This window comes from Malus sylvestris, chromosome 16 (assembly GCF_916048215.2).
Source record: "Malus sylvestris chromosome 16, drMalSylv7.2, whole genome shotgun sequence".
NCBI classification, from domain to species: Eukaryota; Viridiplantae; Streptophyta; class Magnoliopsida; order Rosales; family Rosaceae; genus Malus; species Malus sylvestris.
In genome coordinates, this window is record NC_062275.1 from 8,574,444 (window position 1) to 8,588,469 (window position 14,026).

Sequence of the window (14,026 nt, forward strand, 5' to 3'; positions counted from 1 at the left end):
TTAAAACGAACACCAAAAACTTAGAACAAAATTAAAAACTTCCAGTAAAAAGTTGGTACAAAAATTGAATAGAGTTCAACATGTTTTAATTGCTTAAATGGCATTGGGGGAAAACCTCAAGTTGGTACTTTGGTGCGTAGCATTATTTATTGGTTTGGTACTGAGGTGCTTTTATAAAGATAGATATAAAAAAACTAAGCTAAAAAATATGTTTGATAAACACTTCAAAACAGCTTATTTTCACAATTTTGGGTGAAAAAAAACTGAAAACGTGAAGCAGTAAAAATGAGCTAATTCTCACAGCACAACAAAAATAGTTTTTTGTTTCAAAACACAGCAATACCAAACTAGATACCCACAGAGAACAAGCATAGTGCCGCGTAGGGTGGGCCAATCCACGACCGGACCCATTTGGTGCACAGGGCCTCCCTCCAGTCCTCCCTCCCTCCCTCCCTTCTAATTCGTATAGTCCGCCAATCCCGCCGTTTGTCACGTTTTTGTGCTTAACGGTACAATCCCATTATCCCAAGAGTCTCTTTGGATCTCTTCCACTAAAGATGACATGATTTCAAAAAAAAAAAAAGATGACATGATTAAGTGATTCGGGTTTTTAAAATTTCATCTAACGACAAAAAATCATTACACCTTTTAAAGGATCAAAATAGGTGGACCGTTCGATGAAATTTTAAAGACTTGAATTACTTGATCCGGTGATCTTGATGGAAGAAATCCGAAGATTATCTCTTTTCATCCCACACCACTTGTGCAATCACATTTTTCTACTTGGATTATGCTTATTTTTACTTTTCCCATATTTTTTTTTGTTTTTTGACGTCAGATTAAAATAATTGAATAAAATTAACGAATAAGACTTAACATCCGAGTGTGAGAAGTTAAAAAGGTACAAAACGTTGGATTTACCTCACTCAGTTAAAAATCAGACTTTTTGCCAAAATCTAGAGGGTAATACAGAGTTGCCATTTAAATTCTTGGTCAAAGTCTTTCCAGAGTTAGAGAGAGAAGAGGAGAGAGAGAGAGGAAGACAAAGCCGGCTCTCTTTTGTTTGAGCTGCTCGGTTTCACTGCCCCATTTAATCACAGATTCTTTTTTGGCACCCAAAAGGATATTTCTTTTTGCTTCCTCTTTGTTATCGTTTATGGTGTATGTGGACTTGGATTCGTTTTGCTTTTGCCCCCTTTAGTTATATCGTCTGCATCTGCTTGCCCTGATCGCTTCAACAAACGCCAAGAGAGAGAGGGAGGCGAGAGAGTTGCCGTTTGGATGGCCCTCAGATGATGAGGTTGTTGTAAAAACTGGGATTGGAAGATTGGAAGAGCAGCCTCCTCTCCTCTGATTGAGCTTTGGGTTCATCTGGGATTTTAATAAAGTTTCAATCTTTTGTATTGGGAAACAATTAAAATAAGGTTTTAATTGGATTTGGGGAAATGGGTTGTTTTCCTTGTTTCGATTCGAAGGAGGAGGAGAAGCTGAACAATCCAGCGGCAGAAATTGATAACAGAAAGCAGGTTCAACCAACGGTCTCTAATAACATTTCCAGATTGCCTTCTGGTGAGTTCTTGATTGCTTTTGTTTATCAATCCTTATTGTTTGGTAATTTAAATGTGTTATTGCTCGATCTGATCTGGTTTTTTTTTTCCTGATTTAAATTGTTTGTTTTAGTCATTTGGGTGTGTGTTACAACATGATTGATTACTTCATTGAGTTTGTGAGCTCTAAATTTGAGAGGTTTTAGGTAGACCCCACAATTCATTGACATAAAAGAATGTGTCTTTCTTTTGTAAAAATTGGATCTCATGATAACTTTGATTTCTCAAGATCAATCTGATTGATAATCAATGGTGTCCAAAGCTGTGGATTGTTTCATAATTAATTGAAGAACTAAGATAGATATTCATAATTTGATCCAACTGATTACAGTATAACTGAATTTAGTACAGTTGTGCTTTCTATAGTTTAGAAGATGTCAATTTCGAATTTGCGTAATACTTTTTTTCGTATTGGGGTTATGGTTTATTGAGTTTTTTTTGCAAATCCAATTGATTTTCGGTTTCCGGTGTTTAGCTTAACTCAATGTCCTATTTGATCAAGGATTTGGAGTTGAGACTCAGATGGTTGATGATCATTGATACTTGGGGATCTGTAGTAATTTGATATGGTCGTATATGCAGGAGTAGACAGACTGAGATCAAGAAGCAATGGAGGATCCAGGGGGGAGCTGCCCAAATTGCCTGAGCCCAAAGATGTTGTACCGGGGGGGCAAATTGCTGCTCAAACTTTCACTTTCCGTGAACTCGCGACTGCAACAAAGAACTTCAGGCCAGAGTCTTTCATAGGGGAAGGGGGATTTGGGCGTGTATACAAGGGGCAACTCGAAAGCACTGGTCAGGTAGTTCTTTTGCTGTTGCACGATCTATTATTTATACGGAGAACAGGAATTACAGGATGAGTATTTGAATTAAAACGAATATTAGCATATTAGATGGTGTAACTGTATGGCTATCAAGAATGCTATATTTTGTTTTTTGATTTCAACAATAATGAGAACTAAATAACGGCACTGCTATATCGTGAGCGAGAATTGTAGACTTACATATCAACATCATTACTCATAATGATGGTTGTTAAATTCCATACAGTATTTAGAGGGCAATAATTCTTGATTCCGTATCGTGTCCATCTCTCCATGTAAGACACCAAGGTTATAGGATGTTTATGATATCCATCGTTAATTATTACATTTCGAAAAGGTCATTGCTCTGCAGAACGATTTCGCAGAGTTAACTTCAGGCATGGTTGAGGCGATTTTGAATTCTTGACTTCGTATCACCATTCACAGGTGGTTGCTGTTAAACAATTGGATAGGAATGGACTTCAGGGCAACAGAGAATTTCTTGTTGAGGTTCTCATGCTCAGTCTTCTGCATCACCCTAATCTAGTGAATCTTATTGGGTACTGTGCTGATGGAGACCAGCGGCTTCTTGTTTATGAATTTATGCCCTTAGGATCATTGGAAGATCACCTTCACGGTAACTTTTCCTCTTCGTTTCCCCTTCTTCTCTTGGCTTTTTGTCTGTTTCTCCAATTAGGAACTTTTTACTTTATAATTTCTTCCATTAATGTCAGCTAGTGGATAGTGATCATGGAAAATCACCTTGTAGTTTTCAGTTATGTTATATATGAACACTTGCTGTTCTGCAAATATGACCAATACATTTGATGCATGCTACGCTGAAGTGATTTTTCAACCTTGAAGGGATATATTTACAGAATTGGAATGAATGGTGAATTTTGATGTTTTGCATACGGTAATAGAAGTATTTTCTTATATCAAAAAAACCCACGGTAAAATGGAGAAAAGGAAAAAAGAAACATTTCCTTTCGGGGGCATTGTCTCCAAATAAAATTTGATGACTTGATAAATTATTAACACAGTGCACGCAACTTCTGTTTTTCCTGTGTTATTGGACCATTAGTTTCCCTAACAGTTAATCCAAGTGATTGTTAATGAATCACCTATAATGGTTTGTTGATCCCTCTGCAGATCTTCCACCTGATAAGGAACCATTGGATTGGAACACACGAATGAAAATAGCTTCCGGTGCAGCCAAAGGCTTGGAATACCTGCACGACACGGCAAACCCTCCAGTTATTTACAGGGACTTCAAATCATCCAACATATTGCTGGAAGAAGAATTTCACCCTAAGCTTTCAGATTTTGGGCTTGCAAAGCTTGGTCCCACCGGAGACAAGTCCCATGTGTCCACAAGAGTTATGGGCACTTACGGTTATTGTGCTCCTGAATATGCAATGACTGGTCAATTGACAGTAAAGTCAGACGTATACAGTTTTGGGGTAGTGTTTCTGGAGCTGATTACTGGACGTAAGGCTATAGATAGCGACCGGCCCCATGGAGAACAGAACCTTATAACTTGGGTAATTTTCACTTTGTTTCTTGTAGTAGAAATGACTTGTGGGTCTCGCAAGCATGGGTTCTATATTTGTGCAATAATTAAATGGCAGTGGTTTTATGTCTATGCAGGCACGTCCATTGTTCAATGATCGAAGGAAGTTCTCGAAATTGGCAGACCCAAGACTGCAGGGTCGGTATCCTATGCGGGGTCTCTACCAAGCTCTAGCCGTGGCATCCATGTGCATCCAGGAACAGGCTGCCACACGACCTCTCATTGGGGATGTGGTTACTGCTCTGTCGTACCTAGCCAACCACTCTTATGACCCTAACTCAGCTTCAGGTAATGGCCACAGAGGTTCGGGAGAAAAAAATGAGAAAAGGCATAGGGATGGTGGAAGGATATTGAAAAATGAGGAAGGGGGAGGATCCGGACGGAGCTGGGGGTTAGATGGTTCCGAGAAGGATGATTCCCCAAAGGAAACTGCAAGGATGTTGGATAGGGAACGAGCGGTTGCTGAGGCTAAGATGTGGGGAGAGAATTGGCGAGAGAAAAGACGACAGAGTGCACAAGGCAGTTTTGATGGCACCAGCTAGTGCTGTAGTGTACAATGCACCGTCTTCTTCAACCTCAGCTCCTACCCTCGTTTTTTCGCAGACTGGTTTGTTTGGGGTGTCCAATGTAACGGAGAGTAGGTGCAGACGAACAGGTGTCCTGATTTAACCTTTTTTTCTTTTCCTCTTCTCCGAACACTGAAGAAGAAGGATCCATAAATGGGAATTGTACATTATCTTCTAGAAGATTGAGGGAGAAGAGAAGAAAGTGTACGTATTGAAAATTTTTGAGAGTAAAAACGTCTTGTTAAATGCTATACGATTCTTCTGCCTTCTGTACTGCAGCATATTTGGAACAAAACAAAAAAATCTGTTGCCCCTGCTCCTGTCTTTTTCAACCTTGGTACTATCGAGTGTTTTCACATGTTTCTTTGGTAACGTGTTTATACATGTTCGAGTACTTTCTCCTTCGTTACCAAGGAAACGGGATCAAGTTGCGGTTTTTCCTTTTTTTCCTGCTGCAAAATGGGGTGTCGTTCTCGTCCACTCATTAAATTATTTCTCTTGATTAAGTTGAAGGGGCATCAAGATCAAAGTGGTCACTTCGGGACGTCCTATAAAATTGGAACGAACAGAGAAGGGGCATCAAAGTGTTTGAGCCGAAGGGTGTGAGAGATTTAAGATCTATGGTTTGAAGGGGTTAGGGGGTTATTGTTGTACCCAAAGTTATTCTTTCTATCTTCTAGTGATTTTTTTTCAAAGAAGATGACCGAATTGGATGTAGGCACAATTAGCTGGATCACTATATATACCCAAAGTTGTACCCAAAGTTGATTTTGGGAGAATTTTGATTTTTCTTTTACGTTTCGATTTAAGACATACGAAATTTACTTTGCTTGAAAAGTGATTTTTTGAAGTGTTTCAAATTGGAGTAGATTCACAAGTCATTCAAGTTGGTTGTATCAAATTCTCAACCTTTAATTCTTAGCCATTTGATCGTGGCAATTAAATAAAGGCAGATTGCGCAGTGTTGGTAGATTGATGCTTTGAGAGTGTTTGGACGTTAGGTTAGTAAAGATTATGTTTTGGAGAAAAGTTCCTTCTACAAAGTTGAAAATGACATTTCAAACTTTCCATTGATATCTCTGGACCAAATCCATACTGATTTGGTCGGTCAAAAGGTTAATTTTTTGCACAGTCTAAATCCCCGTTAGATTAGGAACCCTACAGAAAATATGGGCACTACACACAATAAATTATTTGTGCCTTTTGAGGTCAAAGAGCACCAACAATTGTGCCCATAGACTAATAGCAATAGTGCAGCAACTATATTTCTTTTTGTGCCCTCCATAGGCGTTGCCTTTGATCAAAGAGCACAATAAAGTATGTTGTGCTGAAAAGTGTAAGCACAAATAAAGGTCCTTTGGTGCCCAATTCTGATGAAGTTGTTAGACGACTACTGCCATCCATGTTAGCACATTTATTGTTATTGTGCTGTCAACTATTTAAAAATAAATAAATTAAAAACCGACATCACCTACAAATTGAGATTGAGGGTAAACAAAAAATTATTTTTTCATAAAATTAAAACAACCCACAACCACAAGCATCTATAATATTACAACTAGCATTTGCTAACACACTTTGTGTGTATAAACATAACTTTTTGGAAAATGAAGAGAGAGAGAGAGAGAGAGAGGGGAGGGGAGAACGTGGGGGGAGTGAGATTTTTTTTTAAATATAGGAGATATTTTAACATCACCTGTAAGTGAAGCTTCAATAAAAAACAGTAAAATTTAGACCTGTGAAATTACATTATTGCCGATCATTTTTATTGTGTGATAGAAAACTAAGTAGTCTTTTCACCCTCTTTTGGTTGACAAAGAATGTTTCATTAATTAATAGAGATTTACAAAGATATTCACAACCATTATATATAAAAACAACTAGAATTTTACATGTTCTATCCCCAACTAAAATTATAAAGGTTTTAAGTGAATATCGGTTCTCTCAAGAATAAGAACATCAAATATTAAGGTTTTAAGTGAACCTGAACAGTTCTTTCTCATCTTCTAGTTCCAAAATTTTCTTTCAAAAACGCTGCTCGAGTGCCACAGTGTCGGACCCTTCAAAAAAATTCATCTCCGACTGCACAAGCGTCAAATGCAAAGTTACACATAAACTCTGTGATGACATTAATGTGATTTTGATTTAAAACAAAACAATCTACACGCGCAAATGACACCTCTTTTTGTTGTAGACGTTTATTCAATTCATGCAACTCTGTCCATCATATTTTGCAGAAGGTTGTGCTCCCACTCCTTCGCTACTTCATCAATTTCCTGGGAATCACCTGCTAAGATAGGAAATTGTACCATATATAGAATAGCTCGACTTATGAACTTCCCAACACTATCAATACACATGAGCCAATAGCCTATTTGCGAAAACAATAACACAACTTACATAATTGCATATGATTTAATTGCGAAAAGAAAAGGTTGTTGACAAAGTCCTAAACCATATATAAGCGATACCTGGTATCGCTTCACCCATTTGATAGCCAGCCAATTCTAAACTTAACAAACTCCTTTTTAGGCCATTGCTTTTGACAAAGCAGGGGCTACCATCCTGCAAAATGAAGTTTTAGATTTGTAAATGTATCTTTCTAGCTGAATATATGTAGTTTACAAAGTGAAATAAGAAACCAACACAAGGTACAAGTCAAAATCATATATATTAGTACTTGAAAGAAACAAGATGAAAGAATAGCGTCAATCTCCACTAGAGCATGTAAAACATACTTGAGAAGCTCTTTCACACGGCTCTACACCATTGCACTTACTGTGGTATTCATGAAGTTCCCGACGAAGATCCTCATCAGCAGCTTCAAGCCAAGTAATTCTTTATTTGAGAACCTAGATAATTAGTAAACTAACATTACTAGCAAAAAAGATGTACAAAGCAATAAAAGTTTGGACAATCATTTAGGTTTAGGTCAAAAGCAGTGATAAATCTCAAAGCTATGACATTAATTTCTAAGAAAGATAGCAAGTGTTGGCAAATACACAGAGAAACTACATAGACCACTTGGAAAAAAAAATATCATAAATGTTCAGAGATGCAGCACATACACTATTCACAGATCAAGCTTTAGATCAGTGCAGGTAGATGAGTATACCTTTCTTTCTTCGAATCTATGAACTTTGAGATCTCCGCATAGAACCCAGTATTGACAGCCCCTGCTCTGATAGCCTCTGAAAAATGACCATGAGTAAGAAATATACCGAGCAGTAAAACACATTATCATATTGGATACCGCTGAAAAGGATGGAACTATAAATTTAGACTACCAAGAAGCTCTTAAAACATCATTTACACAGAGCAACAAGAAATGAGTATGTAGTGGCTTCCAAATTTTCAAATTATGATCCTTTATCTTTATCTCATGCGATGTTGTATATCCTTCCTCCCACAGATTAATTGGTGTAATTCTGCTATGTATACATGCACTTGTTTGTGATTGAAACATAAAGACTTTTGCCTGACACTTTAGTAACATTCTTATATGGATGGCAAGCAATCCTCACACAAATTAGGACATAAAAATAGAATCCAAAGTCCCAACAATATAATTCTCACTCTTTCAAATGTAAACTAAAGAAAGAAAGATGCAGAATATCTCAAAATATGCCATTTCCTACAACATGTAACAGACCCGAATTTAAAGAACTTAGGAGATTGGTAGTTGGTCTGGAGTTTAATTGATAGAACACACAAGTGTAAAAAAAAGGTCGTACCCAGTGCACAAGGCTCCCGCTTTACGCAGGGTCTGGGAGAGGTAAATGTCGGCTAGCCTTACCCCCATTTATAGAGAGGCTGCTCCCAAGTCTCGAACCCGAGACCTACCGCTCATGGGCGAAAGCACTTGCCATCGCACCAAGTGCGACCTCTATAGAACACACAAATGTAATGGAAAAAAAATTATACACCTTGCAATGGGCATCGGAATTAACTATAAGATATAATCAAACTTTACCTTAATCTGAAAGCGCAAAGCTTTATATAATACCCAGGCATGCAAAGGAAGTAATCCCAAACCACGTAAGCACACATCAAGAAAAACCCTAACTTAGAAAGCTACAAAAAGGTCTACACATGGACATGCACATGGGAATAAGAAAAAGAGATTTGGTACAACTATCAAGCCCCAAACCATTACTGTGGATGTTTACAAATTTAAAATGCAGCCTCTGTTCAATAATTAACACTCAAAATTTAATGTTTTGCATGTTCCAAATTTAATGTAGTATCGAAAAGGTAGTGCAATATCTTTAATTTGGCAACTTAACATAACAAAATCAAATATAATTGAGGAAATAAAGATATGCAGAGATGTACTTACACTGAGAGAGCGGAGCAATCCGAGACCTGCACTTACAGAGTCAAATCTCCTCTTCTTAGAATTAAGATGTACTGCACCCAAAAAATCAATGACCTCAAAAATGTTAAACTACATATTCAGATTATAATAAAAGAAATCTGAAATCAGAATTGCAAAAACATAAACACTTAACCCATATTCCTTTCAAAGTTACTTCAAATTTGTCTCAGATCCTGTTTCCTGTAACACCACAAACATGCCAAATAAGAACTCTACTTAAAAATTAAAATCTCATAGAAACTTGAAATCAAAATTGCAAAAAACATAAACACTAAACTATATTCCCTTGAAAGATCCTACAAATTTCTCTCAGATCCTGTTTCCTATAACACCACAACCATGCCAATTGAGGAGATCTGATATCAACATCATTTCCATCTAATAATCAAATTAAACGACTGTAATAGAAGATGAGGCATTGAAATAAAAAACAACTAAATGCTCATGAGTAAAAGAGGAAATACCAAGGAAACATACCATACTAAGAAGTACATAAACCAGGCAAGAAATTGAAGTCAAACTGAGAAAGCAACTCCACATTGTAAGGAGCAAAGCCGCAGAACCCAACCCGATAAAGGATCGAAAACCTCTTACGACGTAGTCCCGCCAATAAATCAACAACAGGATCAACAGCCTCCCTGTCCTGGTGCACCCACTGCACACCATCGGCTAATGCCGCTCTACAAACATCCCGATTTTATCTCCACACCCACCGATTGCAGTTTGCGATCGAGAATAAATGTGTTTTCCAAGCTTGTCTAGACAACCCTATATCCTCCATCACTACAAATATGAGCTTATGAGTTCAGCCAGATTATAGTCGAACACAAACCCTGCTATCTATAATAATATCTTCGACACTGAAATTGGTAAGAACCCAAACTTCGAGATGCTAAATCATCATGAAGTCCATAGAACCGAGAGCAACCTAAATCCTGATCCGCTAAAATATCAAGCTGGAAGGGAGAAAAATCAGCTGGAATTCACGGGTTTGGAGTAAAGGTAATAGGAATTTCGCCAAATCCTTTCCAAGAGTACTAGTTTTTCGCCCCTTTCGTACAAGAGCCTAGAAATTAAATAAGGCAAATAATTAAATCGAAAATTCAAATTTTTTTTTTAAAAAAAAAAGGCCTAAGACCATCTCCAACCCTGGGCTAAAAGCCAAATTACCCCCCAAATTACCCCCCCAAACACTCTCCAATCCATGCTAAAATTTTAGGCTAAATGCCAAATGCTATTTCTGGGCCAAATACCCCCCAGCTTTCCCCCCGGGCTAAATGCGAAATGTTTACCGGAATTTAAATTTTTTTAGATTAAAATGTTCATAAAATTAATTTACAATAATCTACATATTTATTTAAAAAAAAAAATTTGATTTAAGAAAAAAATTTAGGCTAATTTCATTCTTTAATAATTCCGGGCTAAAATTTTAGGGTAGAAGGGTTGGAGCAGAAAAGATGTTTCTGGGCTAAAAGCTAAATTTTCCGGGCTAAAAAATTTGGCTTTTAGCCCAAGGGTTGGAGATGGTCTAATCGGATAAATGATCTCGTGGTCATAAGATATTCGGAAGATAGCCCCTATGATATAAAAAATTCAGATTTATACCCAAAATTAAAACTTATGTCATTCCTCTGTTAGTACTAGTAGCATGCACGTGAGTCTCATATGTGAGGATAAGATGCCATTTCATAGTTAGTAGCATGCCAATAGCTTAGCTAAAACCCTCATGACGTTCCCAATTCTAAAGCACGAACAAAATTCCCAAATCTTGATGCTATTGGGACTTCAAGTTCTGGGATTTCAACCAATCTCACTTCCATTTCGACAGAACCCATTGCCGCATTCTCAGAGTTTGGTACTTTGTCGGCGGTGGATTTGGTCTAACCTCTCCGTCTCCCTCCTCCTTATATAGGAGCTCAATAGAGTTCTTAATCTCTTCCATGGAGACTTCTTTGTCAACTTGGCAACGAGATTTTTTGTTCTTTCTTAGTCCTTACCTTTTATACATTTGGTGCTTTTTGGGTTTTTGGTTTTTGATTATTTTGATTGCAAGCAGTTTGAGCATTATCCTACCAAATGTGCATAAGCATTAGAAATACTGCAGATTTTAATCAGTCAAATTTTGGGAAAAATCAAATCCTCGACATAGAACTACAACAAAGTTCACAAAGTGTTCATTGCAAAAACAGTAGAAAGGAGATTGAAAGAGTTAATTTGTTTGCAAAATTGAATGCTGATTTGTATTCGAGGATTGTACCATGAGCAAGATGAGAAAGATGAGAGAGGGAACTAGGGAGACAGAGGAGAAAGAGAGAGAAGATGACAAGATTGAGAGAAGCGGCAACCATCGATGGTACTAGAGTTCACGTTGTTGATCGGTAAAAGATGTAGGGGTGTACTTTATCAGCAATGCTAGGATGGTTTTTTTGTTAATGGACATGAAAATACAATTCTATCCAACATTTAACAGATCTTTAATAGAAACTTTACTTCTTGGCTAAATTTATTAACGGTGTTGACTACAGGGGTTTAATTCCTAATTTTTTTACCACAGGGGTCATCACGCAAGTATCCTATGATCACGAGGATGATTAATCCATTTTGGCCAAAAAAAAAATTAAACAAAAAAATTACTCGTCAACAAAAAGGAAAAAAACTAACCCATCGCTCTTGGAGCGACCACGACTAAATCTCAGGTTAAGTATGCATGGTGTGCCATCGGCTAGTCAAGCAAGAACACACGAGTAGGCGGCTAGTCTAAGTGAGTAGATCTTGGATCGAGTACAAGCAAACGCAGGTGAAGTTGATGATGGAAGCGGCGCCAAGACGTAGAAAGAAGGTCCATCGATTATTAGAGAAGGAAAGTCGAGATTTGTGACCAGGAAGTGAGATGCGGCGAGACCTCCTCGAAGAAGCCAAAGAAGAATCCAGAGAGAAAGATAAGGAAATAGGAAAAATTGGGGAAAATGTAAGTGACAGAGGTTTGGTTGGATTGGGAAAGGGACAGAGAGGAGAGAGGCGGGAGGATTGAGAGAGAGAGAAGGGAATTGAGAAAAGAGTGGGGCGTGAAGATTGAGGAGAGGAAGTGTAAAGGGACACGAAAATCTATTGGCTTTTTATATTAGCATTTAACGTAATGTTAAATGCACCCCATATTAAAATTTAATATTAAGTGTTTTATGTAACCTACTATGCAATGACAATTTCGACCTTATGAGGTTTAAAGAAAATAAGAAATTTCTAAATACATCCCAAATTACTTTTAACGTATTATTTATCTTCTTCAACTATCAAAACCCCTTTCACCCTCCACTCCATTGTTGAATAAAATTCTAACTATTGAAATTATAAACATGTTGATTGAGAAAAAAAATAACGAATAGAACATGATATCAATATTTGGGAAGCTTCACATGAGGTAAAATTTCATATTTGTCATTGTTTTAATTATTCAACGACATCGGTAATTATGTAAGCCTGCTTTTACTTTCCATACTACCCAATTTCATAGGAGGCCAGCAAAGTCTTTTCCGTTCTTATTCATCTTCTGTGGTTTACTTTTGTTCTAATAGGTTCCTCCCAGTTGCCATTTTTTAGCAAAAATCCTTTTTTGCTAGCAAAAGGCTTAAGAGACAGAGAAAATGAGATTAGCAGTGATGTTCCAATGAAACTCAATCTCACCAGACCGGATTGTAGACTTCTCTTTTTAGAGAATGTTAGGGTTTTAATCCTAAGACAATTTAATTATAAAAATTGAAAAATGAGTATTATAAGATTTGAAGAATGTGGTGTGTATGTGGAAAATATTAGATGTACGAGAATGTAGGGTGTAAGGGTATTATGAGAAAGTATATAGGGTGTATTAAGATAATTTTTAATTGAAAAATCAAATGTGGGGTATGTTGATGCACAAAATCAGTGAGGACTTTGGTACAACATAAAGTGTTAAGTTTGTGACCTTCGCTAGATTGCTCCGGTCACTAGTGTAGATAAGTATGTAAATGGATAGGGACAGGGAAGCAAACACAAGATATACGTGGTTCACCCAGATTGGCTACGTCCACGGAGTAGAGGAGTTCTCATTAATTGTGAAGGGTTTACACAAGTACATAGGTTCAAGCTCTCATTTTATGAGTACTAGTGAATGATTTAGTACAAATGACATTATGAAATATTGTGAGAGAATGATCTCCTTTTATAGAAGAGAGTTTCTAGTTTCATTCTGACATTGACACGTGTCTTGTTGTGATTGGCTTCTGATGTTGACACGTGTCGCGCTATGATTGGCTTCTGATGTCAACACGTGTCGTGCTGTGATTGGCCTCCTGGTTTGAGGGAAACTCTTCTGGGTCCTTGATGGTATAACGTTGACCGGTGCTCAGTAGTTTCAGGATTGGTCAAGTATGGTACAAACAGGATATATTAAATATGTAGGGTTTAATCAACAATATGTGGAGTGTTAATAGAATAAGCCAATCTATTTTTTCTTTAAATATATTAAACTAGAGGGCACTAAAACATTAATAAGGTCTTTGTAAATTAATAAAAAAAATTTATTTCCGACATTGAAGGACACATGTAAGCTAGATGAACACCAAAAGCACGAAAGTCATGTTTTTCAGTGCCCAATAATGTGTTTGTGTCCATTTTTGTTTGCATTGGGCACAATACGTGGTGCCCATTATTGGATGAGAACTGTTTTGCTTTTTTGGTGTTTAAAGGGACACAAACTCTTCATATGTACCCAAAGGTCATTTTTCTTGTAGTGGAATCTTTATTTTAATATTTTATTTAGTTTTCCAGATTTGTTGGAGGACCTACTTTAGATAGGATTTGAATTGATCTAGTATTTATAGACTAGTTTAGCCTTAGGGTTTCTCACAAACGGCTTTTCTTGGGAAAACTCGGTTTTGAGAACTTGACAATTTGTACTTCATTCTACAAGGGTGTTTTTCCTAACTTTTCATGTTAATATTTTGATATTCAATTATGACTATGCATAAATAATTTTCTTTTACCACGGCGAGGCCACGACCCTTAAAATGGATATGTAATTTCTTTTCAATTGACTTATGATGTTATGCGTACTTGCTTTAAAT

The 14,026-nt window shown here is 37.1% G+C and overlaps 1 protein-coding gene and 1 long non-coding RNA gene across 4 annotated transcripts; one reads left to right on the forward strand and one right to left on the reverse strand.

The window, feature by feature from the left end:
• Positions 1 to 1,008: 1,008 nt before the first annotated feature.
• LOC126608259 (serine/threonine-protein kinase PBS1-like) lies at positions 1,009 to 4,800 on the forward strand. Its single transcript, XM_050276116.1, has 5 exons — positions 1,009 to 1,569; positions 2,190 to 2,407; positions 2,858 to 3,047; positions 3,563 to 3,954; positions 4,061 to 4,800. The coding sequence occupies exons 1-5, from the start codon at positions 1,446 to 1,448 to the stop codon at positions 4,523 to 4,525; spliced, it is 1,389 nt and encodes a 462-aa protein (XP_050132073.1). The 5' UTR covers positions 1,009 to 1,445; the 3' UTR covers positions 4,526 to 4,800.
• A 1,553-nt stretch (positions 4,801 to 6,353) lies between these two features.
• LOC126609404 (uncharacterized) lies at positions 6,354 to 11,603 on the reverse strand. Of its 3 annotated transcripts, none has more exons than XR_007618140.1 (8): positions 11,589 to 11,603; positions 9,405 to 9,993; positions 8,889 to 9,107; positions 7,665 to 7,740; positions 7,329 to 7,401; positions 7,021 to 7,114; positions 6,729 to 6,836; positions 6,354 to 6,631 (listed from the first exon to the last, which is right to left on the reverse strand). It is a non-coding gene; the product is annotated as an uncharacterized LOC126609404 (long non-coding RNA). The 3 variants fall into 3 exon arrangements; XR_007618141.1 differs by having other exon boundaries at positions 6,729 to 6,839; XR_007618142.1 differs by lacking the exon at positions 11,589 to 11,603 and having other exon boundaries at positions 6,729 to 6,839; positions 9,405 to 9,997.
• Positions 11,604 to 14,026: the final 2,423 nt, after the last annotated feature.

Excerpts from the sequence above, each read along its gene's own strand:
- LOC126608259 (XM_050276116.1), top strand. The coding sequence starts at position 1,446 with ATGGGTTGTTTTCCTTGTTTCGATTCGAAGGAGGAGGAGAAGCTGAAC. Across the intron at positions 1,570-2,189 it reads CATTTCCAGATTGCCTTCTG|GAGTAGACAGACTGAGATCA; the intron begins GTGAGTTCTTGA and ends TCGTATATGCAG. Across the intron at positions 3,048-3,562 it reads ATTGGAAGATCACCTTCACG|ATCTTCCACCTGATAAGGAA; the intron begins GTAACTTTTCCT and ends ATCCCTCTGCAG.